This window comes from Delphinus delphis, chromosome 9 (genome assembly GCF_949987515.2).
Source record: "Delphinus delphis chromosome 9, mDelDel1.2, whole genome shotgun sequence".
In the NCBI taxonomy this organism is placed as follows: Eukaryota; Metazoa; Chordata; class Mammalia; order Artiodactyla; family Delphinidae; genus Delphinus; species Delphinus delphis.
In genome coordinates this window covers 74719188-74746813 of record NC_082691.1, presented here as the reverse complement: position 1 = coordinate 74746813, position 27626 = coordinate 74719188, and the positions used below count along the sequence as shown (strand labels likewise).

General features: G+C 35.6%; 1 protein-coding gene across 2 annotated transcripts in view; it reads right to left on the bottom strand.

The window, feature by feature from the left end:
• The window catches only part of CAPZA2 (capping actin protein of muscle Z-line subunit alpha 2), a 56221-nt gene that overhangs the window by 2829 nt on the left and 25766 nt on the right, over positions 1 to 27626 (bottom strand). The window contains exons 3-8 of one of the 2 annotated variants that reach the window (XM_060020783.1): positions 24575 to 24626; positions 13507 to 13570; positions 9144 to 9350; positions 7596 to 7675; positions 4434 to 4512; positions 2270 to 2341 (exon numbers count right to left, since the gene is read on the bottom strand). In XM_060020783.1, coding sequence (XP_059876766.1) covers positions 2270 to 2341; positions 4434 to 4512; positions 7596 to 7675; positions 9144 to 9350; positions 13507 to 13570; positions 24575 to 24626 — 554 coding nt within the window. The remainder of the gene's footprint in view (positions 1 to 2269; positions 2342 to 4433; positions 4513 to 7595; positions 7676 to 9143; positions 9351 to 13506; positions 13571 to 24574; positions 24627 to 27626) is intronic. The other variant, XM_060020785.1, reaches the window with a different exon arrangement.

Sequence of the window (27626 nt, the reverse complement as noted above, 5' to 3'; positions counted from 1 at the left end):
CTTAACATTAAATCAAATGCTTTCTTTTTTTTTTTTTTTTTGTGGTACACGGGCCTCTCACTGTTGTGGCCTCTCCCGTTGCGGAGCACAGGCTCCGGACGCGCAGGCTCAGCGGCCATGGCTCACGGGCCCAGCCGCTCCGCGGCATGTGGGATCTTCCCGGACCGGGGCACGAACCCGTGTCCCCTGCATCGGCAGGCGGACTCTCAACCACTGCGCCACCAGGGAAGCCCCAAATGCTTTCTTAAATTAAAAATAAAGTTTTAAAAATATTTGTAAGTTAGCTAATTTTAAATATTAGCAGTTGATGTTTATAATATACTAATGCTTTTAGGTATACAACACATTTGATAAACAAATGTTCATCAGAAATGTCACTGTTAACATATTATAATATCTTTGGGACAAAAAAATTCTGCAAAGAAATAGTTGCATGTTCAATGAGAAGAATGTGTGAAAAGACCTCTGCAGGGAAAAAAAACCAAGTTCAAAATTTCTAGAATTTGAAAGCTGAACTTCAGAAAAACTTCATTAAATCATACTCCAAATAGAGAAAAAAAAATACAATACGGTTTAAAAGTTAAGTACAGGAGCACAGATGTAAATTTAAAAGCTAAAACTATAAAATTCGTAGAAGAAAACACTGGAGTAAATCTTCACGATCTTGGGTTAAGCAATGGTTTCTATTAATATTCCAAAAGCATAAGTTACAAAAGAAAAAATAAACTGGACCACATCAAAACTGGTATCTTCTGTTTTGCAAATGATACTACCAAGAAAGTGAAAAGACACACAGAATGGGAGAAAATATTCGTAAATCATATATCTGATACAGGACTTCTATCAGAATACATAAGCAACAATTACAACAACAATAAAAACACAAGTCCAATTAAGAAATAGACAAAGGATCTGAAAAGACATTTTTCCAAAGAAGCTATTCAAACGGCCAACAAACACACAAAAAGATGCTCAATATCATTATCCATCAGGAAAATACAAATAAAAATCACAATAAGATGCAATTAACAGGGGCTTCCCTGGTGACACAGTGGTTAAGAATCCACCTGCCGATGCAGGGGACATGGGTTCAATCCCTGGTCCAGGAAGATCCCACATGCTGTGGAGCAACTAAGCCCTTACGCCATAACTACTGAGCCTGCACTCTAGAGCCCACGAGCCACAACTACTGAGCCTGAGTGCCACAACTAGTGAAGCCCATGTGCCTAGAGACCAAGCTCCAAAACAAGAGAAGCCACAGCAATGAGAAGCCTGCACACCGCAACGAAGAGTAGCCCCTGCTTGCTGCAACTAGAGAAAGCCGCGCACAGCAACAAAGAACCAAAAATGCAGCCAAAAATAAATTAATTAATTTTTTAAAAAAAGATACAATTAATACCAACTAGGATGGCTATAATAAAAAGGCAGACATAAGCTTTGGTGAGGATGTGGAAAAACTGGAAACCTTATATACAACTGATGGGAATGTAAAAATAGTGCAGCAACTCTGGAAGCAGTCTGGCAGTTCTTCAAAAGGTTAAACAAAGAACTACCATACAACCCAGCAATGCCACTGCTATGTATACATCAAAGAGAAATTAAAACAATGTCTACACAAAAAAACAGTATACACAAAGGTTCACAGCAGCAAAAAGTAGAAAACACAAATGCCCATTAACTGATAAATATATAAATAGAATGTGGTATATGGATTATTATTTGGCTACAAAAAGGAATGAAGTACTGACACATGCTCTAACATGGATGAACCTTGAAAATATTATGCTAGGTGAAAAAAGCCTGTCGCAAAAAATCACATATTGTAGGATTCCATTTATATAAAATGTCCAGAACAGGAAAATCCAGAGTCAGAAAGTAGATTCATGGTTGCCTAGGGCTGAGAGGGGTTTGGGGGAAGGGCTGGTGGGAGGGAACGGGGAACGACTGCTAATGGATACAGGGTTTTTGGAGGATGAAAATGTTCTAAATTACATTGTGGTGACTGTTGTACAACCCTATTAATATAATAATTTAAAAAAAAATTTATACTTTAAATGGGTGAACTGAATAGTATGTGAATTGTATCTCTTTAAATAAAGCTGCTAAAAAAAAAGTTAGGTACCAATTTCCAATTACTTACCATCTTTAATCTATCTGAAAACACTTTAATCTGAAGCAGAAATACTACTTAAAATGTTAATTCCAAAACCGCTCTAGTTGTATAGAAGTATTAGGTTGTTTAAATTTTATTTTGGAATTAATTACTTACAGACACTGTTAGGGAATCTTGTATATCTTTATGACTCACTAGCTGAACATTACCATCTTCATAATAATGAACCTATTAGAAAAAGAAATTACAGAAACCATATTACAGGAGTTATCAAGATCCTCATGGCTTTAACAATCACATCAATGCAGATGACTACCGATTTCAGCTCTAACCTAGTCTTCTCTACTGAGCTCCTGACCTTAAACTCCAGCGAGCCTCTTCCTGCCCTTAGGCTAGCGAGGAACTAGGTAGCAGTTCCTGCAGTTACTCAGGCAAGCCCTCCATTGACTGGACTGCTGCACATTTCTACCTCATAGATGTTCTACTGGTATCTAAACTCAAGATTTCCAAAATCAAACTCACAGTATTATCTCCCAACACCACTCTTGTTTTGTGTATTTCCACCAACCATTTAATTCCTCAAATTCAAAGACATGAATTTATTCAATAAACATTAACTGAGTGATTACTATATATGACTGCTACTACAGGAAGTTCTAGAGACACAAAGCTTTTAAAAAGACAGCCCCTGACCTCATATTTCAACACAACACAGTAAGAGGTACGTACAAAGTACATTAGCAATACTCCAGACTCTCTCTGAGACATAAAAAAGGACTTCAGAAAAGAGGTAACACTGTACTTGGGCTTAGTAAAATGAGTTTAACAAACTAGGGAAGGTGAGGAAACTGAGCTTAGTAGAGAAGAGCATACTTTAGGAAAGGCCTGCAGGCACTTAGGACTGGAATGTGTGCGAGTTTGGGGAGTAGGAGCTGTGGCTGGCGGAATATACAGGTAGGTGACGAGTCAACCCTGGGCCTCCTATGCCATGCAAATATGTCTGGACTATCTAGTAGGTGAGTGTACCACTAAAATGGTCTGAAGTGGCAAGTAACATATCCAGATTTAAATTTTTAAAAATCACCTTTCTTGATGGCAATGTAAAAAAGTGGATTAGGAGATGGCAAAGGGTCCAACCAATCAACAAAATAAAGTAACCATTATAAACCAGGCATCATGCCAAGTGCTGAAGACAGAACCAGCCAATCCTGGCTCTCAACAAGCTCTGGCCCAACAGGGGCACATCTCACATCTCAGAAATCATCCAGGTGAGAGCTAGAGGCCTAACTGAAGGAAAAAATAATGTCAACAATAATGACTACCATTCAATAAGCACTTTATGTCTGGCTCTGTTCTAATCATTTTGCCCATATTAACTCATCTTCAAAAAATTGCATGAGCTATTTCATTGTTGCTGTTTTCTTTTTTTTAGCTGATGAGGAAACAGAAAGAGCTTAAATGACTTCCTGATGTCATACAGCTAATAACTGGCAGAGCTGGGATTCAAACTCAGGCAGTCTGGTTTCAGAATCCATGCTCATAACCTCTATTTTCTAGCCCCTAAACGATAGCCACACCAAGACATACAAGTAATAGGATAAAAGACTAGAAATAATGTATGCTGGAGTCAAATGATAGAGCAGTGCATCTGATTCATTTTTATTCCTTTATGGCTCTTAGCATAATACCTTTCATGCTAGTTAAGCAACAAATGTATTGAATAAATAAGTGATCCAAGATACAAAGAAATTAGTCAGTATTCTTCTTTAACTTATTTAGTAATATTCATATTTAAATCCTCTTAGTTATCAAATTTCTTCTATAGAAACATTTGAGCTTACACTGAGTCAATTCTAGTGGGTTTCATATAAGAAGCCAAATATGAGTACAGAAGATACTTAAGATATATGTAGTATGTACATGTGTTAACATATATATATACTTATACATCTATACACACACATATATTAATATTATACCTCACTCAACTCCACTCCAATTCAAAAGACAGAACAGCACAACTCAAACTCAGAAGATGCTTGGATGAACAAATTGTATGAAGAGCAGACCAAATGGTAGCATCTAATTTTAGCTGTGTTTTTAGAATCTGTCAGCTATCCTTGCAGATTTCTGATGACTAGGAAATGAACTGCAAGGTTATTTAAAAGATGAAATCAGCACTACTTGTTTTTCCCATTACCTCAAAACAAAGACCTGGAAAAGAAACAGTTATTGAGTACTATGAAAATGTAAACATATGAATTAGCTGCTTCTATGCTCAGAATCATCTAGAGATCAGCAAATTCTTTTTATTTCATACCTGAATTTTCAAGATGCCAACCACCTGAGTGGTTGAAGGAGTGATTGTAAACTTCCACTCTGACCTCCAACGACCATTCCTTAAAAATAAAAACAGCCGCTATAAATAAGGTAGGGAAAATAATTTGAATAAATTTTAAGTTCCAGATTTAAATTTCACGCTACAGTATGAGAGAGTGTGGGGAATGGATGCTGGACATTCTTTTTTTTAATCCCTGAAATATTCAAAAGAATCAAGAGGTTACGTTCAGTTATGAGCTACATTTAATCTTCATCCTGCTGATAAAAAATGACCTATATAATGGATGCAACCTCAGAACTCTAAAGCTAAGGCTTAAAATACAGTTCAAAACTACATCAGTTTTCTGACTTACGCTTTAATTAAGAAAAAACTGAATAAATGTTCAGATTACCAGGGGCTTTCACAAGTTTACCATCCAGTGAATGATACAAAGTCCTGTAATTTTAAAAGAATAGATAGTAATGCAATATTCTTAAGGAGATTTTGATATCTGGAAAGAGAAGGGCTTTAAAGGGTTATAAGCATCAGATTTTTTTCCCTTTTCCAATTTTAGACTTAAAGTTTCCACATAAAAGGTACATACATCCTCCTCCTAGATCCCAAAATGAGTTTTGGTATAAAATTGATACAGATTAATCGTAAGAAACTGTGAAGTGACATTACAAACAAGCAACAGGCATGTTATTCATTTTTGTCTCCTAGATAATTAATTTTATCCTAATTTTTTCCTGACAGGCTTTTCATAGCAACTCCTTTTCTTCTGACCTCTATTTGCTCTTTTGCATACTAAAGACATATTCTGATATGTAAACTTATACCTGTTTTTTTTAAAACAGTATATATTTCTAAAACAGTCACAGAGCTAATGGATCACTATACTGGCTTTGCTACAGAATTATTTCTGGGTTCCCTTCAATATTCTTGCAGTCTGCCCAATCACAAAAACCTGCAGAATGATAGCACTCTCATACTTAAAGTTAACACTTATCATTTGAAAAGTACTATTATTAGAACAATGTATATGTTCTACAAAATAAAAGATAATTTTATAACATGTTTTGATTTTGAGTGACTTAGCCAAAATTATCCATTGAAGCTTGACTGGAAAAAGAACTTAGATCTATTCATTTTTATTTCATGATTCCAAAAGAAGTTATTCCCTTTTATTTAGGTATTACTATCAAGCACTGGTGAGTTCTAAGCATACACATTTCTGATTTATAGTGACAACATACATATATCACCACTGATCGTGAAAATTAAAAAAAAAAAAGGAAAAAGGAATTCCAAATCAAGTAATCATACCAATTTGAGAGCTATTTCAAAAGATCCTTCCAAAGGCATTACTATATAGTAATAGTAAACTGCACTGCATAGACAGTACCCTTTCTTTCATCAATGGAGTAAACAGTCAAGATGTCCTAGCCTTTAATTATATTCTTCCCTTCTCTTCTATTAATGCTTTAATTAGAAATGTGTATTTATTCAACAAACATTTATTGAGCCCTCAATACTGCTAGATGTTAGGGAAACAGCAGAGACCAAGAAAAGAATGTCCCTAGTGAAATCTAAGAAATGACCATGACTAGAATCTTGTGATTTTTATGCTCTCTGCATTTGAGGTGAACTGAAGTAATTTCCTTGTACCAAAATATTTAGATTTTACTGAGGTTATTGTGATATGTGATGTCTAGCACTTTGGAATGTCATAAAAAATTATCTTTTCCAAAAAGTGTAAGTGATTTTTAGCTTCAATGATATAATGTTCATAGTGGTAGTTTAGAAAAAAAATTCAGATATGTGAAGTGAAACAGACTAGAAAATTCAAGGACATCATTTTCATTTTATATATGCTAACACTCAAACTGTATTTCTGAAAACTAGTAAATTTACTATTTTATTTTATATATATATATTTATATATTTTAAACTAAAACTTAGTAACGAGTTCAATCCCAACAAAATTGATTTTATTATATATATCCTGGCACAAACAGCACAAATTAATAGCAATTTTGTGAAGACTTATTTCTTAGGATACTGGTAAATTAATGCTACAAGTTTTTAGGCCAAAAATGGAGAAACTACATCTATATCAAGGCCATACAAGTGAGTTAATACAACAGAATATTTAGGAAACTGCAGCTTGTCATTAAGGCCTATGTTTACAAATAGAATTTATTTTCCTTCAGTGATAATGGATCTCTTTCCTCCAAAAGTTCCTGTAACCTGCCTCTATTCCTGTGATGGTTAAGTAGTGGAGCAACCTTGGGCCATAGACCAAAGTGGTCCACAGGGGTTACTGATACCTGCTACTCTACCCTTAACAGCACCACCAACCAACTCAGCTAACAAGTCAAAGACTAATATACTTAAAAGGTAAACACTATGACCATACTTACTCTGATGGCCTTAGAATGTATTATCAAAAGGGAGGATAAAAGTAAAGATTTCATTCAATTCTGAACTTATAAAGTCTTGGAGAGCCACAGAATTTTGTAACAGGAGATATCTCAGAAATAGTCTTGTCTAAGAATAAAAAGGCCCAACAACTTGTTAAAGTGCAAATCAGTGCTTTGGGGAGCTGGACTTTTACAAGGGATAATCAAATGATTTGTATAAAAATTGTAAGGCATGACTGTAATTTGCCTCGCTGGACAAAACATATCATTACTTCCTCACATTGGCCAACCAAGCAGAAAGCAATCCACACGAAAACATCTACTTCAGAGTCACCAAATTCACGTACCAAAACGCGATCATTCTTCACTTTGTAAGTACATCTGCCTTCCTCCCCCATGTAAGTCTCATTCAGGAACAACCCCTTCACAGAATGGGCATATGGGCCTGCCAACTGGTCTGCTCACAGGCACGCGTGTTCCCTCAGAATGCTGCTTGCTAGTCTAAAAACACCCCATGCTCTCCCACCTTCTTTTCACTGAGTGTCAATAGATTTACTGCCACCTTTGAAAGATCAGGTTGATTACGGAACAGATATTTTTCTTATATAAAAAGGCTGAAGTTTTATAGTATATTGTTCTTAGTCAATTATACAGAAACAAGGTATAGGCCCAATCAATAAAGAACTACAAAGAGAATAAGCAGTATCAAAATTCCCCAATACACAAATTTTTAACTTACCAAAAGTTTTTTGCTTGAAACTGATGGCTTTCTATGCATGCAATAATGGTCTGCTGTCCATCTATTTTTTTACCATATACCTTGTTGGTAAAGAAAATAAACACAAGAGTGAATTTAGGGCCACAGAATGTCCAACTTTAAACATCTACAAAATACTGAAAATTGTACAGCATTTTGGCAAGAACATATAAAAGAATACAAAGTAGGTCATCATTCCAATACAGTAGCTAGAGAAACAAATACTTAAATATGTACACCTAATCACAGATTCTTAGTGAATCATAAAATAGCTCACAATTAATGAAGTACAATTTATTGGAAAAAAATAACTGTACTCTCAAAATATGCATAAACATCCCACAATCTCAGGGGTTGCCATTTCTCTAGACATTTAAAATAAAAAAGTAGTGAGATAGAAGTGAGAAAGTTAATTTACTTACAACTAAGAAAGTTCACTAAGAGAATGCCTGCAATGGTATGGTGATGTTATTTCACCTCTTGCCAACTGCTTTAAAAAAGTAATGAATAATTTGTCTTTCGATCCCCTGGGAACAAGTAAGGACCCTCTAACTCAACCTCACCACCTTATTCTTGAGGTATTCTTCCAAAATAATCCTAATCAACACGGTTATAATTCAAAGAACCTGTAAGGTATTTTAGGTTATGTTGCTATACTTCTCAAATAATTATTGAGAGCTAGATACTTAAGGCAACCATATGAATTTTTGTCCTAATCAGGAATCTTTTGAGTGAAATGAGGTGGCTATTGGTAATACTAATAATTATGTTGGGACAGCAGGTATAAACCAGGATGTATGGTCATCTTAGGCTGGAGAGGTAGGCAGAGGCCAGGTTCACAGGGCCTTGAAAACCACGTTCAGAAGCCTGGACTCTATCCTAAGTGCAACACGAAATCTTTGAAGAATTTCAAGCAGGAGATTTCATGATCTGATTTGCATTTCAAAAGATCACTGGCTATGGAGAAGATCACAGAAACACAAATGTGGGGGACTAAAAAGCATAGCTAGGCACAGGCTATGAAAGAAAAAAAAAGTACTCCTACTTTCTATCATATTTTATCCTGAAAATAAAAAATAGGTTAAACCTATGAAAGAACCACATTTAAAACCTTAAGAAATTTGATTATAAAACACACGAGGACAAGAGTTCACTTCCAAATAATTTTATTTGTTCTAAGGTTTTGTAATTTAATGAAAAGAAGTTTGATGTAAACTTAGGGAGATGAGTCATGAACATGACATTAAAGAATCTCATCATATCATGTTCCTCAAATCAATGTATGAGAATTACTACTTGGATTTAATTCAAGGTACAACCATTTTTCCATTTTTGACTATCATAATACATTTACTATTTAAAGTTTCTTGAAAAAAATAGTAAACATTCTTAGAAATATTTACTTCAAAAAAAGGGAATATTAAATTATAAAATGTCCACTCTGTAAGTTACTATAAATTTCAAGATATCACAAAATCACTGTCATATTTACATAATACAAAAGAAAAAAGTGCACACTGGATAACTTACAGTGCAGACCCCATTTGGATAATGTTCTTTTACATAAGCTCGCAGAGCAGCTTCTACTGAAGTTCTCCAAGATTCAATTGCATTTTCTGCTTCGTATGGTCTTGGATCAGTTGCTTCCTTTCTTAAGTGATCAAATTTGAAACAGATTCTGTTTTTTGGATCCAAAAACTTTCCATTTCCCAGGTCACCATGTTCTGTAATCAATACCTTCAATGATGCAATGGATTTTGGGGAAAAAAAAATTTTAAATAGCATTTAAATACTGATATATTATACATTCACTTGAACTTTTTCCTTAAAACTATAAAATAATTCTATTCCAAGCAACTGGTTTAACTATATGGCCCAAGTATAATACTTCAAATGAGTAGACTATAAAGACAATGAAGCTGCTCTCATGCAGCTCAGATCAGTGGATCTGATTTTCTCCCAATATAACATCCAGCTACCTGGTGGGGGAAAAAAAAATCCATTGTCTAATACCCTACTGGAGTCAGGTTTTGTTTTGTTTTTGAGAACTATGGACAGTCTCCAGTTCCTCAAAACTAAGGAACTGGTAATAACCTTCACTGAGAACGGTTACAAGTGAATGTTTTGTTTTGTTTTGTTTTGTTGGCTGTACGCGGGCCTCTCACTGCTGTGGCCTCTCCCGCTGCGGAGCACAGGCTCCGGACGCGCAGGCCCAGCGGCCATGGCCCATGGGCCCAGCCGCTCCGCGGCACGTGGGATCCTCCCAGTCCGGGGCACGAACTTGTGTCCCCTGCACTGGCAGGCAGACTCCCAACCACTGTGCCACCAGGGAAGCCCCAAGGGTATGTTTTTAATCCACTTAGAATCCTCTTCAGTGTGTCCTACATTACTGCTGGGCCCACAATCTCATCTACTGTTAAGTGCCTGCTGCTTGTTTTTATTAAGATAATCACTGACAGTTGTTTTCAACTGACTTCCAAATTTTAACAAATGTAATTTCTTCATTTATGTGCATTTAAATTATACACGCATAAATTTGACGTTCTGTGCTTTCTTTTAAAAAATTTCACTCTTTTTCCTTCCCATGCGACTCTCCCAATCTTTGACTCTATACCTATGTCAGGACTCCCCCACCCCTTTGATGTAAATTATGCAAACACAGGATGTACCCTTCTGAATTTTTTTCAGTCATATTATCCTACACAGATAAATACATACACATCTATATATACATACACACACATCCAGGGGTTTTTATTGGCCACTGTTCTACAAGAATGGAACGAAAATGCACACATATTTTTCTGCATCTGGCTTTTTTCAACATCAACACTTTATAGAAATCCTTCAGAGTCAACTGGTAAACCTCTCATTATTCTTTTTCATGGTTGCATACTATCCCATGATGTGGGTATAACAATTTATTCTGCCATTCCACTACTGTTGGACCATCTCTTTATTTCCAGGCTGTTCTCTTTTTGGGAGGAGGGATAGGCACATTAAAAATGTTAAAGTATTATTGTACATATATTCTAACATACTAATGTTTCTATTTCCACTGGATGCTTCTATTTTTCTTAGATAGATTCTCAGCAGTGAGGACAGTAGGTAAAGGGTTTGTATATTTTTAATTTTTAATACATAATTAGACTGCTTTCCAGAAATGGCTGTGATAATCTACATTTCTGCAAACAATATATGAGATGCTTCCCTTCAAATTATCACCATCAACAGGTATACAGATCTTTTTTCAGTCTGATGAGTATAAAATATATCTCATTACTTTAATTATATTTCTCTCGCTCACAGGTCTAAATATCTCCAAGTTTGTGGGCCATTTTCTGTGAGCAAATATTTTTTAATATTTTTCATCTGGGTGGGTTTTTTTATTACTAATTTATAAGAGTCCTTTATTTGAGGTATTTGTTTTATTCTACAGTTAAAATAATTGATATGTAGCAAAATGTCCATCTTTTCTTTTATAGTTTCTGGGTTTCCAGTCTTATTTAAGATGGTTTCCTCTGCCCTTAATTATACATGTAGACTCTTTTCTCCTAAAATTCTAGTCATTTTACAAATTTTTAATCCACCTGAAATTTATTTCTATATATTGTAAGACAGAGGACTGGTTTAACTATATGGCATATGTAGTTGACAGAAACCAGTGGTACCAATACCCTTTATTATATGTCTGTCTAAATTATAACCTTATCATGTATAAAAATATTCATATATTTTGGGACTAAATTCTGGCTTGATATGCTGCTTTATTGATCTATTTGTCTACACAATACCACGCTGATTTGACTTTACATTGGTTGTAAAGCACCTTCTGCTATCTAGCAATGCAATTGTCTCTCACCACTCTTACATTTTCTTGTGTTTCTTCAAGCATGTTTTTCACATAAAGTTTATGAAAATTTTGACCAATTAAAAAACTATCAGGATTCTAATCAAACTGCATTAAATTCATATTTTAGTTTTTAAATAATTTAACTTTCTACCTCAAAATGGAATTCAGCGTGCTCTTCCATTTGCTCAGAACCTGTTTTATGTGTTTCAAAATAACCACCATTTTCTTCACAATCCTATGCATTTCTTGTTAAGGTTTATGTTCAGTATTACCACTATTTAAAATGAAACTCCTCCTCCTCCAACCACTACTAGTGTAAGTCCCTACTTGCCACAATAGAGGAAAGTTAATGCATTTTGTACACTTACCTTAAATTCAGCCATCTCACAAAATTCTGTTAAGTCTAATAGGTTATTTTGGTTGGGAGGTTAATTTATGGGAGTTTCTCACTATTTCTAAATATATAAATCATGTCACCTAAGAGTTTTCTGTTCTTTTCCAAAGCTTTAAGAGTTCTCATTCTCTTGTCTTATTTGCTATACTTCCATTTATGATAAATAATAATGGTGATAAGTTGACATACCTGGCTAACTTTCTATGTTAACTAAAATTATATTAGTGTTTACAGTTTGATATTTACTACTGTTTTTCGTTAAACAGTATATTATATTTAAGAGGTTTTCTTCTATCCCTATTTTACTTAGGGTTTTTGTAATGAGGATTAGCTGCTGGAGTTTTCAAATCCCTTTTCACTGTCTATTGATGTATCATAAGGTTTTTCTCTTTATTTGCTGATTAAGCGATAAGAGCAATATATTGCCTTACATGGAACCACTCCTGCATTCCTGTAATAAATTCTATTTAGTCTTGGCATATTATTCTTTTGATATATTTCTGGATTCTGTTTGTTAATATCTGTTTAAAGTTTTAAAACCTATAGTCATATGTGAGATTAGTATAGTTTGCTTTTTTTGTTTTATATTTATTAGGTTTAAGTATTAAAATTACAGTAGGTTCATAAAATGAGTTTGAGAGCTATCCGACATTTTAAAAGGATGCATCCCCGGATCCAGCAATTCTTTTAGGGATTTACCTTAACAAAACAATGGTCCATGTGCCCAGAGGTACAATGATATTCAGTACAGCACTGTTTATAACAGTTAAAAAAAAAATCAAAAACACAAAATCTCCCAAGGAAAAAAATTTAAGAGCTTCATGAAATGAAACACTACATGCCTTTATATGTATGTGTGTGTATACACACATGCATAAATCTATCTACCTACCTACCTACCCACGTTTACTTTTTCCCTTCAGTTATAAGTCATCTTCTGTCTGGTCTTTCTTTTTCCCCTATAACTACGAGACTACATATTACATAATGAATAATGCCAAATGCAAGCTTTAATATAATTTGCCACTGAGAACTAATTGTTACTACTCTCTCTTATGTTTTACCTCCAGTTCCTTCTTCATATTGTTTTATATAAATTGTGCTTCATGTAAGCATTATAGAAACACAATCACTGTTCAATTACTAGTAACTTTAAACCAAAAAAATAAAAACTAAGAATGCTAGTGACTTTTGGGGCTTTTCTTTGCTTAGCAAGTCCAACTTGTACTTTGGAAAGAAAAGATTTAATAATTACTAAATGCTAAGTTACTCACATGAAGAACTGTAGAATTCAGGAGCAACTAAATTATGACATAAATCTTACTAATATAAACTCTAGATTTTGGATTAATATAGGATTGATTTTTTTCCTATAAAAAACAAGAAAGTAGATTTAAAGCAATTATCTTCTAAAATCTTAAAATAATTACACTTGAATATTTCTAAAAGGAACTTTCTGCTAATAGCATTATTGGTCTCAACAAAAGAAACTACATTTTCAATTACTTTGCTCCTAAGTGGCTATGATTAAAATGAACGCTTTTTTTTTTAACCTTTAAACATACCACTTCACAATTCTTGCAGGATACACTAACCATTATAAATGAAATAAAGAATATCAGATCCTGTGTTTATATGAAACATACCTGATCTTCATAACCTTCAATTTTTACTGGAGTAAACTGGTCCAAGTTATATTGTGCAAATGCACTAAAAAAGAAAAGGGTCAATTATTTAAAATTACGTATTTAATGTTCTCAAAAAAATCACAAACAATTCACTGTCAAATAAAAGTCTCCTGCACTGCACATGGCAAGTTAAATAAAAATGTAATTCTCTACTACTGATCTTATATTAGGTATAAATATTATATAGGTATGGCTTTTTAAAAACTGGAGAATGACATCCAGCTTTCAATGCTTAGCAAAAAAATTAAATCAGTAAATATAATCAGTCCTTTCCTTCAAAACCCTGAAAGTAAAGGTTAGCCACTTATAAGACATATCCAACTATTCAAGTATATACTAACATTTAGTATACAACATACCGGGAAACAGAGTAGGTGCTGTGAGAGATGCAAAGAGTAATTAGACAGATCAAAGGGCTTACAGTTGAATAGGAGCTATGATAAACATAATATAACACAAAGCAGAAAGTACCATAAGAGAATGACCAATAAACATCACAGAGAATATATATTTTTAAAAACTACATTCTGTTGAGGCAAGGGTAAGAAGAAAAGAGAATCAGGGGTGATATCATAATGGAAGTGATACTGAGAAATGGCCTTGAAATAATAGGTAGGCTCTCTGGTCTTGCAGAAATTGGAGGGATGAGAAGAGTAATTCAATTAGAGGGACCAAGATGAGCAAAATACAAGAGGAGAAGATAGGTTAAGTCCAACATCATAGAAAGCACCAAGCTCAATGCCTGGCACATAGCAGGTGTTCAGTTATATTTACTGCCTTCAACTGAAAGGCCCTGTACGATGGAAAAATTACTTCATTTGGGAGGCAAAGCAGAATTACAGAAGCTTTTTGAGAAAAGACAACCGCGAACTACTTCTGAAGATTAATTTGGCAGCAGTGTATATGACAATTGGGTGGTGGAGCAACTAGAGCCAGAAAAGCAGTTGGGCTATCATTAGGCAAACATCCATGTTAGAACAGCTGAGAGTCTGAACTAGGAAATGGTGACGAGATAGATCCAAGAATAAAGCCTCTCTCTACTCTCATATGAGTAAAGAATAATGTATTACATAATTACATAATACATTTGTAGGAAAAACTCTCATAGCACAAAAAAATTACCTAAAAAATAAAGATCACACTGTATTTTATTAAGTCTATAACCTAGGAAATTTCTTCCACTTACTAGGAAAGATACTGAGAATTTTTAAATTTAGGAGTACATCTCTAAATCTAATCTACTTGGAAGCTTTTCAGATTACCCTGGATGGTAACATGTCCACTGAATTTTTAGGTGTTAGCTACTGAATCTCCTCGAGAGAGGAGATTGAGCAAAGCATTACTGATGAGTTAACAGGAGACTAGTAAATGTAAAAACAGCAAAGTAGGATTAAATTCCTAGCTGTCAAATTCCTGACACTGCATGTCAAAAAAAGATGGGGGTAAATATAGAAACATATGGAGGGAAAGGGAGATTTTCTTTATTCATTAAAACTGTAATTTTCCTAGGAATAGCCCCAGCATACCTAGGCAGTTACTATCCCTTAAATGAATTTATCTCAAAAGTATGTTTGAGATTAAAAAGTATTCTAAATCACTTAGAATTTAGGGTTCCCTTTCCAGTAAAAGACATATTTAAATAATAAATTTAGATAGTAATTTGGTCTTGGGTCCTTTACTGCTCATATCAAACCCCGTTCATCTATAATCTGGGAGCGGGGTAAGAACAGGAAATCTGAAAAGAAGACAATGAATATGAAATAAGTAAAACTGTATCTTAAATGCTCAAAGCAAGTTAAACAGGTGACAATTACGCAGTATGGCAGGAAAGGTACTCATTAACCTAGGAGTCAGATTACAGAATATCTAGGTTTTGTTCGAACCCTGATATTAGCTAGTATGGGCCCCACTTACCATATCCACAAAAAAGACGGGTTTGAACTAGATGACTTCCAAGTCCCTTCTAGTTCAGAAAACTTACTCCATTTACCCACTCATCATCCATTTACCTACCCCTCTACCCATGCAAATATTTAGGTGTTAAGCACTCTATTAGACACAGTGAAAACAATAATTTCTCTGCCCTTGTAGAGTTCTGTAGCCCAATCACCCATTTCTAAGTCACCTGTTCCTGTATTTAGATTTTTTTTTATACCCTTTACCATTAGTCATTCACATCTTATACTTTTCACCATGTGTTTCCACATCATCTCTCTTATTTACTATTTGAATTGCTTTCATCATTTAAACTTAGCTCAAACCATCTCTAAATAGAAATTTTAAATTTCTTCCTTTGGGCTCCAAAGGTCTTTGGTATGCCGCTATATTTTATTTCAGGTGGCCAGAAATTCAACATGTCTGACTCCCCATTGGAAAATCCCTATGAGGTTTATTTGTCTCATCATCACAGTGAAGTCTGGCATTCATATGTCTGTTGAATAAAAGGCTATTTCTAGATATTTCAAAGTTTTCTAGACTTGAGAGTACCAAGTCTTCAGTATGCCTAATTTTACTATGAAATACACTGAATTTTATGCCCTTCAGTAAAGATGTCCCATTAGAACCACTTTTAAGAATAGCCATGTTTCCCCCCCCTTACAAAAAGACAGGAAGAGGAATTTCTCAAAAATAAATTTAAAATTAAAAGAGTTAAAGCAACAGGAAAAAGGTGGAAGAATGGAGGAAAAGAAGTACACAGAAGGAGCTGTACTTGTATAAAAGAAATTCAGTATCAAAAACTGCAATTGAAGAAGCAATAGGACTATGGCTATGCACTTACTCTGGTGAAACTGCCACTAGGACACATTTTAAATGTTTTTATAATGCTTTCCAAGCTTATGTTATATAGGTCTGGACAGCCTCAATGACAGGTGATACATTATCTTTTGAGGATGAAACCAGGTTTGGAGGTATTTCAGAAGTAATTGAGAACCAAGTCAAGTGAACAATGGGGGTAGCAGCATGTTTGTTTGAAAATTATTTCACAGACAGGACACTGTGAACCAGAGTAATATAATTCTAAAGTCAATCAATGATTTAAGGTGTATTTCTGTACTTCACAGATAACTTCAGATGTCTGCAAAATGAATCTGAACAAAGAGTTTTGAGAAATTCTTCTGTACAAAGACCACTACTGAAGTCAACTAAAAGAATCAATTCTTTCTATTCTTGTTCATCTAGTTAGCAATCACTTACTGAGACTATAACAACATGCAAGAAAACGTGAAGATTCTACTGAAGGTTTTGATGTTTTTTGAGGTCATACTATAAACATCTTGTTTTATCATTAGGTGCTGATTTCCTCAAAGACTAATCTCCTTAAAAGATCAGAATATCAGGCATTTAATGTATATACCTCTTGAAACACGGACCAAGACTGTCCCTGAAATTTGGTTCATAATAAAAGAGAAATATAGCTCACATTCCAATTATTTTAAAAAGAACTCCAATTTATTTAAATGTAACAGTCATCAGATAAATACTGCTTTGGACAAATAAAATTTCAATGCTTTCATCATTTTTTATTCAAATGTGTAACTGTTTCATACCACTTATATAATTATGAATATTTTTCTGACCTTCATTAAACTTTACTCTGCAGGGGAAAAACTCTTCTTTCAAAAAACAACTTTGTTACAAAGCATAAACTAACACACCATTGTAAAGCAATTATACTCCAATAAAGATGTTAAAAAACAAAAAACAAACGAAGTTTCTCATTTCCTTAACTTTAAAAAAATTCACTAATTTTTGCACCTACATGAAACAACCTACACATTTATTTACCACAGAGAACTCAGAGGAAAAGGTTACTTTGAAAGTACTGGGGGGGGAGGGGAAGATTGCGTAAGAGTAAAACGCGATCACCTTCCTCCCCACAGATACATCAGAAATACATTTACACGTGGAACACCTCCTACAGAACACCTACTGAACGCTGGCAGAAGACCCCAGACTTCCCAAAAGGCAAGAAACTCCCCACGTACCTGGGTAGGGCAAAAGAAAAAAGAAAAAACAGAGGCAAAATAATAGGGACGGGGCTTCCCTGGTGGCGCAGTGGTTGAGAATCTGCCAATGCAGGGAACCCGGGTTCGAGCCCTGGTCTGGCAGGATCCCGCGTGCCGCAGAGCAACTAGGCCCGTGAGCTGGCAGCTACTGAGCCTGCGCGTCTGGAGCCTGTGCTCCGCAACAAGACAGGCGGCGATAGTGAGAGGCCCGCGCACCGTGATGAAGAGTGGCCCCCGCTTGCCGCGGCTAGAGAAAGCCCTCACACAGAAACGAAGACCCAACACAGCTAATAAACAAACAAACAAATATTAAAAGAATAGGGACGGGACCTGCACCAGTGTTGAGGGAGCTGTGAAGGAGAAAAGGTTTCCACACACTAGGACGTCCCTTCGCGGGCGGAGACAGCGGGTGGCGGAGGGGGAAAGCTTCGGAGCCGAGGAGGAGAGCACAGCAACAGGGATGCGGAGGGCAAAGCGGAGAGATTCCCGCACGGAGGATGGTGCCGACCGGCACTCACCAGCCTGAGAGGATTGTCTGCTCACCCGCCGGGGCGGGGGTGGGGGGGGGCTGGGAGCTGAGGCTCGGGCTTTGGTCCGCTCGCAGGGAGAGGACTGGCGGCGTGAACACAGCCTGAAGGGGTTAGTGCACCACGGCTGGCTAGGAGGGAGTCCGGCAGAAAGTCTGGACCTGCCGAAGAGGCAAGACACTTTTTCTTCCCTTTTTGTTTCCTGGTGCGCGAGAAGAGGGGATTAAGAGCGCTGCTTAAAGGAGCTCCAGAGACGGGCGCGAGCCGCCGCTAACAGCGCGGACCCCAGAGTTGGGCATGAGACGCTAAGGCTGCTGCTGCCGCCACGAAGAAGCCTGTGGCAAGCACAGGTCACTATCCACAATTCCCTTCCGGGGAGCCTGTGCAGCCCGCCACTGCCAGGGTCCCGGGATCCAGCGACAACTTCCCGGGGAGAACGCATGGCGCACCTCAGGCTGGTGCAACGTCACGCTGGCCTCTGCCGCCGCAGGCTCGCCCCACATCTGTATCCCTCCCTCTCCCCGGCCTGAGTGAGCCAGAGCCCCCGAATCAGCGGCTCCTTTAACCCAGTCCTGTCTGAGCGAAGAACAGACACCCTCAGGCGACCTACATGCAGAGGCGGGTCCAAATCCAAAGCTGAACCCCAGGAGCTGTGCGAACAAAGAAGAGAAAGGGAAAATTTCTCCCAGCAGCCTCAGGAGCAGCGGATTAAGTCTCCACAATCAACTTGATGTACCTGCATCTGTGGAATACCTAAATAGACAACCAATCATCCCAAATTGAGCAGGTGGACTTTGAGAGCATGATTTATTTTTTTCCCCTTTTCCTCTTTTTGTGAGTGTGTATGTTTCTGTGTGAGATTTTGTCCGTATAGCTTTGCTTTCACCATTTGTTCTAGGGTTCTGTCCATCTGGTTTTTCTTGTTTGTTTTTTACTTTTTTAAAAAATTATTTTTTATTTTAGTAACTTTATTTTATCTTACTTTATTTTATCCTCTTTCTTTCTTTCTACTTTCTTCCCTTTTATTCTGAGCCGTGTGGATGAAAGGCTCTTGGTGCTGCAGCCAGGAGTCAGTGCTGTGCCTCTGAAGTAGGAGAGCCAACTTCAGGACACTGGTCCACAAGAGACCTCCCAGCTCCACGTAATATCAAACGGCGAAAGTCTCCCAGAGATCTCCATCTCAACACCAACACCCAACTTCACTCAACGACCAGCAAGCTACAGTGCTGGACACCCTATGCCAAACAACTAGCAAGACAGGAACACAACCCCACCCATTAGCAGAGAGGCTGCCTAAAATCATAATAAGGCCACAGACACCCCAAAACACACCACCAGACGTGAACCTGCCCACCAGAAAGACAAGATCCAGCCTTCTCCACCAGAACACAGGCACTAGTCCCCTCCACCAGGAAGCCTACACAACCCACTGAACCAACTTTAGCCACTGGGGACAGACACCAAAAACAACATGAAATACGAACCTGCAGGCTACAAAAAGGAGACCCCAAACACAGTAAGATAAGCAAAATGAGGAGACAGAAAAACACACAAGCAGATGAAGGAGCAAGGCAAAAACCCACCAGACCTAACAAATGAGGAGGAAATAGCCTACCTGAAAAAGAATTCAGACTAATGATAGTAAAGATGATCCAAAATCTTGGAAATAGAATAGAGAAAATGCAAGAAACATTTATCAAGGACCTAGAAGAACTAAAGAGGAAACAAGCAACGATGAACACCACAATAAATGAAAGTACTGTTGTTACAAGTTCATAAACATTGTATGTTTTCTTTACTTCCGTAAGACTTTTGTCAACATGCTATATGCTATTGTAAAGAAAACTAATTTTAGTTGGGTATATAAATAACTTAAAAAGGTTTAAAGAACTTAGGAATAAGAGGCCATTCACCCAGAAACTAATAACTAAAGTCAAAGATATCAAGTAAACTGATTTTTATTATGTACTTTAATATAATACTTAATAGGTGGAAGCAACCCGACTGTCCACTGACATGTGAATGGATAAACAAAATGTGGTGTATATATATATATATGTATATAAACACACACACACACATTCAGTGTTAAAAAGGAAGGAAATTCTAACACATGCTCCAACGTAAATGAACTTTGAAGACATTCTGCTAAGTAAAATAAACCAGTCACAAAAGGACAAATACTGTATGACTCCACTTCATACATTAAATAGAATGATGGTTCACAAGGGCTAGGAGGAGGGGAGAATGGGAAATTATTGCTTAAAGGGTATGGAGTTTCAGTTTGGGAAAATAAAAAGTTCTGGAGATGGATGGTGGTGATGGTTACACAAATATGTGTATGTGCTTAATGCCAAGGAACTGTGTGCCTAAAAATGGTTAAAACGTTAAACTTCATATTAAGTATATTTTCCCAACAATAAAAAATAATAAATACAAATTGCTATTAAAAGATAAAAGTGGGCTTCCCTGGTGGCGCAGCGGTTTAGAATCTGCCTGCTAATGCAGGGGACATGGGTTCAAGCCCTGGTCTGGGAGGATCCCACTTGCCACGGAACAACTAGGCCTGTGAGCCACAACTACTGAGCCTGTGCGTCTGGAGCCTGTGCTCTGCAGCTGGAGAGGCTGCGATAGTGAGAGGCCTGCGTACCGCAATGAAGAGTGGCCCCCGCCTGCCACAACTAAAGAAAGCCCTGCCATAGAAATGAAGACCCAACACAGCAAAGATAAATTAATAAATTCCTACCACCAACATCTTCTTAAAAAAAAGATAAAAGGACATAAAAGACCCCTAATAGCCAAAACAATCTTGAGAAAGAAGAACGGAGCTGGAGCAATCATGTTCCCAGACTTGACTTATACTGTGAAGCTACAGTAATCAAAACAGTATGGTGCTGACACAAAAACAGATACATAGATCAATGGAACAGAATAGAGAATCCAGAAATAAACCCACACACTTATGGTCAATTAATCTATGACCAAGAAGGCAAGAATATAAAATGGAAAAAAGACAGCCTCTTCAATAAGTGGTGCTGGGAAAACTGGACAGCCACATGTAAAAGAATGAAATTAGAACACTCCCTAACACCATACACAAAAATAAACTCAAAATGGATTAGAGACCTAAATTTAAGACCAGACACTATAAAACTCTTAGAGGAAAACATAGGAAGAACACTCTTTGACATAAATCACAGCAAGATCTTTTCTGATCCACCTCCTAGAGTAATGGAAATAAAAACAAAAATAAACAAATGGGACCTAATGAAACTTAAAAACTTTTGCACAGCAAAGGAAACCATAAACAAGACAAAAAGACAACCCTCAGAATAGGAGAAAATAGTTGCAAACGAATCAATGGACAAAGGATTAATCTCCAAAATATATAAATAGCACACGCAGCTCAATATTAAAGAAACAAACAACCCAATCCAAAAATGGGCAGAAGACCTAAATAGACATTTCTCCAAAGAAGACATACAGATGGCCAAGAAGCACATGAAAAGCTGCTCAACATCACTAATTATTAGAGAAATGCAAATCAAAACTACAATGAGGTATCACCTCACACAGGTTAAAATGGGCATCATCAGAATATCTACAAACAACAAATGCTGGAGAGGGTGTGGAGAAAAGGGAACCCTCTTGCACTGCTGGTGGGAATGTAAATTGATACAATCACTATGGAGAACAGTATGGAGGTTCCTTAAAAAACTAAAAATAGAATTACCATATGATCCAGCAATCCCACTACTGGGCACATACCCAGAGAAAACCATAATTCAAAAAGACACATGCACCCCAATGTTCATTGCAGCACTATTTACAATAGCCAGGCCATGGAAGCAACCTAAATGCCCATCGACAGACGAATGGATAAAGAAGATGTGGTACATATATACAATGGAATATTACTCAGCCATAAGAAGGAACAAAATTGAGTCATTTATTGAGACATGGATGGATCTAGAGACTGTCATACAGAGTGAAGTAAGTCAGAAAGAGAAAAACAAATATCGTATATTAACGCATATATGTGGAACATAGAAAAATGGTACAGATGAACCAGTTTGCAGGGCAGAAATTGAGACACACATGTAGAGAACAAACGTACGGATGCCAAGGGGGGAAAGCAGTGGGGGGGGGTGTGTGAGTGATGAATTGGGCGATTGGGATTGACATGTATACACTGATGTGTATAAAACTGATGACTAATAAGAACCTGCTGTATAAAAAAATAAATAAAATTTAAAAAAAGACCTAAATGTAGGACTGGAAACCATAAAACTCCTAGAGAAAAACACAGACAACACTCTTTTACATAAATCGTAGCAATATTTTTTTGAATCCATCTCCTAAAGCAAAGGAGATAAAAGGGACCTAATTAAACATAAATGCTTTTGCACAAAACAGGAAACCATCAACAAAACAAAAAGACAAAATGAACGGGAGAAAATATTTGCAAATGATATGACTGATAAGGAATTAATATCCAGAATAAATAGTTCATACAGTTCAACAGCAAAAAGACACATAGACATTTTTCCAAAAAGGACATACAGATGGCCGACAGGCACATGAAAAAATGCTCAACATTGCTAATCGTTAGGGAAATGCAAATCAAAACCACAGTGAGATACCACCACACACCTGTCAGAATGGGTATCATCAAAAAGAACACAAATAACAAATGCTGGAGAGGACGTGGAGAAAAGGGAACCGTCCTACACTGTTGGTGGGAAGGTACATTGGTGCAGCCACTGTGGGAAACAGTATGGAGGTTTCTCAAAAAACTAAAAATAAAACTAGCACATGACCCAGCAATTCCACTCCTAGGTATATATTGGAAGAAAATAAAAACAATACTTCAAAAAGATACATGCACCCCAATGTTTGTAGCAGCATTATTTACAATTGCCAAGATATGGAAGCAACCTAAGTGGCCATCAACAGATTAATGGATAAAGAAGAAGTGGTAAATATATACAATGGAATACTACTTAGCCATAAAATAGAATGAAATTTTGCCATTTACAACAACATGCGTGGACCTGGAGGGCATTATGTTAAGTGAAATAAGTCAGAGAAAGACAAATACTGTATATCACCTATATGTGAAATCTAAGAATACAACAAACTAGTGAATATAACAAAACAGAAACAGACTCACAGATATAGAGAACTAGTGGTTACCAGTGGGGAGAGGGAAGGGGGGAGGGGCAAGATAAGGGTAGGGGATTAAGAAATACAAACTATTATTTACAGTATAAAATAAATAAGCTACAAGGATGTATTGTACAACACAGGGAATATAGCCCGTATTTTGCAGTAACTATTAATGGAATATAACTTTAAAAAATTGTGAATCACTATGTTGTATACCTATAACATATGTAATATTGTACATCAACTATACTTCAATTTAAAAATGGGAAAAAAATAACAGGAATTTAAATCAGAAGCAAAATCAGGTATGTCTAGAAGTCTGTTGAACCTCTACCTTCATTAGGATTAACAAATTTACTCAATAAAGCCTTACAAACATTACAAAAATAGAATTAGAGCAAATTTCCCCCATCAGTCAGGACTTCACATTTTGGGTACTACACTAAGATGAAAGTAGGTGACTGGATGATACTGAACACTCTTTGTAAGGCACCTAAACGTTTAATCTCCTCATTTTCAAATGAGTAATGGAGTCCATTAGCCTAAAATACAGGTCCACAGGCCTTATTTAGGGAGGTGAGAGAGGGAAAGAGAACCAATTATTTCTCTGAAATCTTAAGATAGTTGTGGCAAGTCATGATTGTGGTCATTGGTCTAAAGATGATGTACTAGGATTTAGAACTGCTTAGTTCTTTGAATCACTCACAAATCTAATAAATACTTATTAAGTAAATATGTGTCAGATACTATGTTAGGTATTTATGGATGAATAAAATAAGCTCCTAACCCTCAAAAATCTATTTCTTTTTACTGAAGTACAGTTCATTTACAATATTTCAGGTGTACAGCAAAGTGATTCAGTTATACATACATATATATATTCTTTTTCAGACTTTTTTTCCATTATAGCTTATTACAAGATACTGAATATAGTTCCTTGTGCTATACAGTAGGTCCTTCTCAAAAATATATTAGGATCAAGCATTTAACAGAAAGTAAAACCTGCATAAAATTTAAAGTATCACAATTTTACAAATCAAAGTTTTTAAAATAATTTTATCCAACTTTGCAAATGTCAAAATACAGTATTGAGTATATAAGCCACTGCCAAACACACAATAAATAGAGAATTTCATGTTATAATTGTGTCTCTATATCCTGTGATGAAAAATATTTCTCCTCTAACCTAGTACATACATATTATTACATATATTTGAACTTGATGTGCAAATATCTATTTCATGGATTAGTACCTAAAAACCACTTTTAAAATATTTTTTCCCATGTCACTTTAATTATGTTAATATAATGCATAATACTTACTGGGCCGCTCCTTCCCTGAGAAGATTATCATTATTAAGCAGTAACCGAACATCTGCAAAACAAACATTATTTTTTCTATATTACTATTTTCCTATATTTGAAATTTCTATGGAATGAATTTAGGTTATTTTAGTCATGTGTCAGTATCCTACCCACCCCCCAAAACATATATGGGAGATCAAAATATCACCGTGATGACCAAAGTAACCACAAAAACATATCATGGTATTAATAAAAAAAGAAAAGATTTTGGTAAGGAAATAGCAGATGGAATGAGATAAAAATATATGTTATTTCATACTCTTAATAGTCAATGCAGGCAGACTATAACATGTCTCCAAAGAACTAAAGTGGAGATAAGCTACACCAAAAAGATGGTGTGATAAGATCTGCGGAAGACAGCACTATGCCTCTCAGTCTGACAATACTATCATGAGTTTCAAATGAATCTGCTCTATGGAAAAAGTGATTAAACAAGAAACAGCTTGTGAATGCAGTACAGATGTAGGCATTTTGTTTCTCAGACAGCTCATGTTCAACAACAGATGAATGTGTTGAGTTAGATATGGATAACTACTTTATTTGATTTAGTAATCTCACTTTGGTTTTGATTCTTAACTCTGTCCTAACTTCAGTCTCAACTATGTAGACACATGCCTTTTAATCATTAAAACACAACTTTAAAACTACAATTTTAATTGGAAAAAAAATCACATAATTTCACCAACAAACAAACAAAATTCTACCCTAGTCTTGATGTATTTTCTTTCATTATTTTCCCTATACACTTGGCTGTTTTACATAATTGCTATCATAAAGTACATGTAACAAAGTATCCTAATTTTTTTCATTAAATGAAAATAACACAAATAACTTAAGTACCTTCTATTAAGAAACTGGTTAAATGTAACATAAACAGACAATAGTTCTTATAAATAGTGTAAAATTGGGCATCCAACAGAAATAATGTAGATAGGTATTTATCAACTTGGAAATATATACATAATATAATAAACAAGAAGGGGAAAACCCAGCATGTACAGTATATTTATGCAATGTTATATATATGTGTCTAAATTGAGAAATGTTGGAAGTATTTCATTCAAACAGTGGAGAAGAGAGGGTAGAATTTTGTGTGATTCTTAGATTCTTTTTTGCTCTTTGGAAATTTTAGAATATGAATCATTTTTACAAAAATAATAAAGCTATTCCAAAAAAATATATATTGCCTATTCACATACCTCTTTTTAGCAGTAAGTACCCAATTTAAAAAACAGTATCTGGCTAACCACTAAAATAATACTAATTTGATTTCTAAATTAACTGATTTTAAACAATGGAAGCTTCTGCCTAAAAAATTAAAACACAGATATTTACAATTATAGGTATTCTTATCTCACAAAGTAAACTGGGAATTCGATTTGATAAATATGATTATTGTATCTTCAATATTTAAAGCATAATCATTAACAGCAGTATTGCATGGTAGGTAGTATATCTTTTTCAGTTCTACCTAAATGGGAAAATAATTTAAAAGCAACGTCTACATGATCCAGTTATCTTTACTCTGGAAAAAAAGTCCAAACTTCTATCATATGAAGAATACAGTGAAAGAAATAGAGAATAATTTGAATAAAATAAAAACTACTCTTAAGAAGGGATGTGGTTTCAAGTCAGACCACACATCAGAACAATGCGTGGGTGGGAGTCTTAATAAAAAATTTTTTAAAAGTATACATTTCAGAGCTCCAGCCCAGATAACACATCAGTTCCTGAGAATGAAGACCAGAAATCTATGTTTTAATGATTCTTACATAGCCAATCTAGGAAATAGCATTTGGGAACCACTGATCTGACAAGATTTTATGACTCTGAAATTCTAAAATTTGTGGCTTCAATGGAATCATTCTGATGTGGCTTCAATGGAATCAATCATTTTGTATTATCAACAAAAATAGCATGAAAATAACCAAATGCATATGAGATTTCCCCCTCAAATACTTAACTCCTTTCTCACTCTAAAATACTCCCTCATTTAAAACTTACATATATATTCCCATTTCCATTCCACAGTTCCAGCCCAGGTCTACTGAATGGCTCATCCTGAATGCCCAAGTCCTTATCCAAAATGCCTACTGTACGTCAACACAGAACATATCAACTCAACATCAATTTCCAATGAGACTTAGAAAAGCAATTTCTGGGACTCATACATTCTTTCAGGGTCTTTCTGATTAACAAATCTGTTGGGCATTTAATTCAGGGTAAGAATAGTAAGTGAAAATCTTTTCTTAGAATTATAATTTATTCCTGGCTCTATAAATTGCACGGGAGTTTGGGGGCTACTGACTTTAGCACAGTTTCCCCATTATCAATTTAAGTTAAATGCCAACTTTTGACCCTATGGAGAAAAGACTATCTTCTTTAATGCCCCAACCATCAAACGTATTAACCTGTATTTAGGTTATAAAGGCTGAATATTAAAACAGAAGTTAAACCCTATAGGAAGAAGAAATACTTCTGAATTCTCCCCAATTTCCCAATTCATTGTTTCAGATTTTATGGTTATCTTGAAAGGAAGAATATTTTAACTTCCAGATTTTTCACAATATAGACTGCCATTCTTCCTCTAAGTGTAGCTCAGTGGTTAAATTTTTAAATGTATAAAAATTACCTATGTAACTGTATGTACTAAATCATATATTAATCTTGTTTGTGGATGATTTAAGGGATTTTCTAGGGTATTTTAACTTTATACAATTTTTGCCTCATTTTTTGACTTTCAAACCTAATCTTTTCTGAGGTGAGATTCCATTATATCTTATACTATGAATGAAAATGAGAGATTAAACTTCTCAAAAAACAGGTTTAAATAGCTTACTCTGGAGTAAAATGTTTAAAAAATGAAACTGAAGAGCACTGTATAAATTAGTTTTAATTTAAGACATAGTGAAAGCCAAATATATATGAAGTAGAAATTACACATTTAAAGTACTTGTGGTAGATTATTCTTAAAACTGCTTTTAAAAAGTTTTGTATAGGGCTTCCCTGG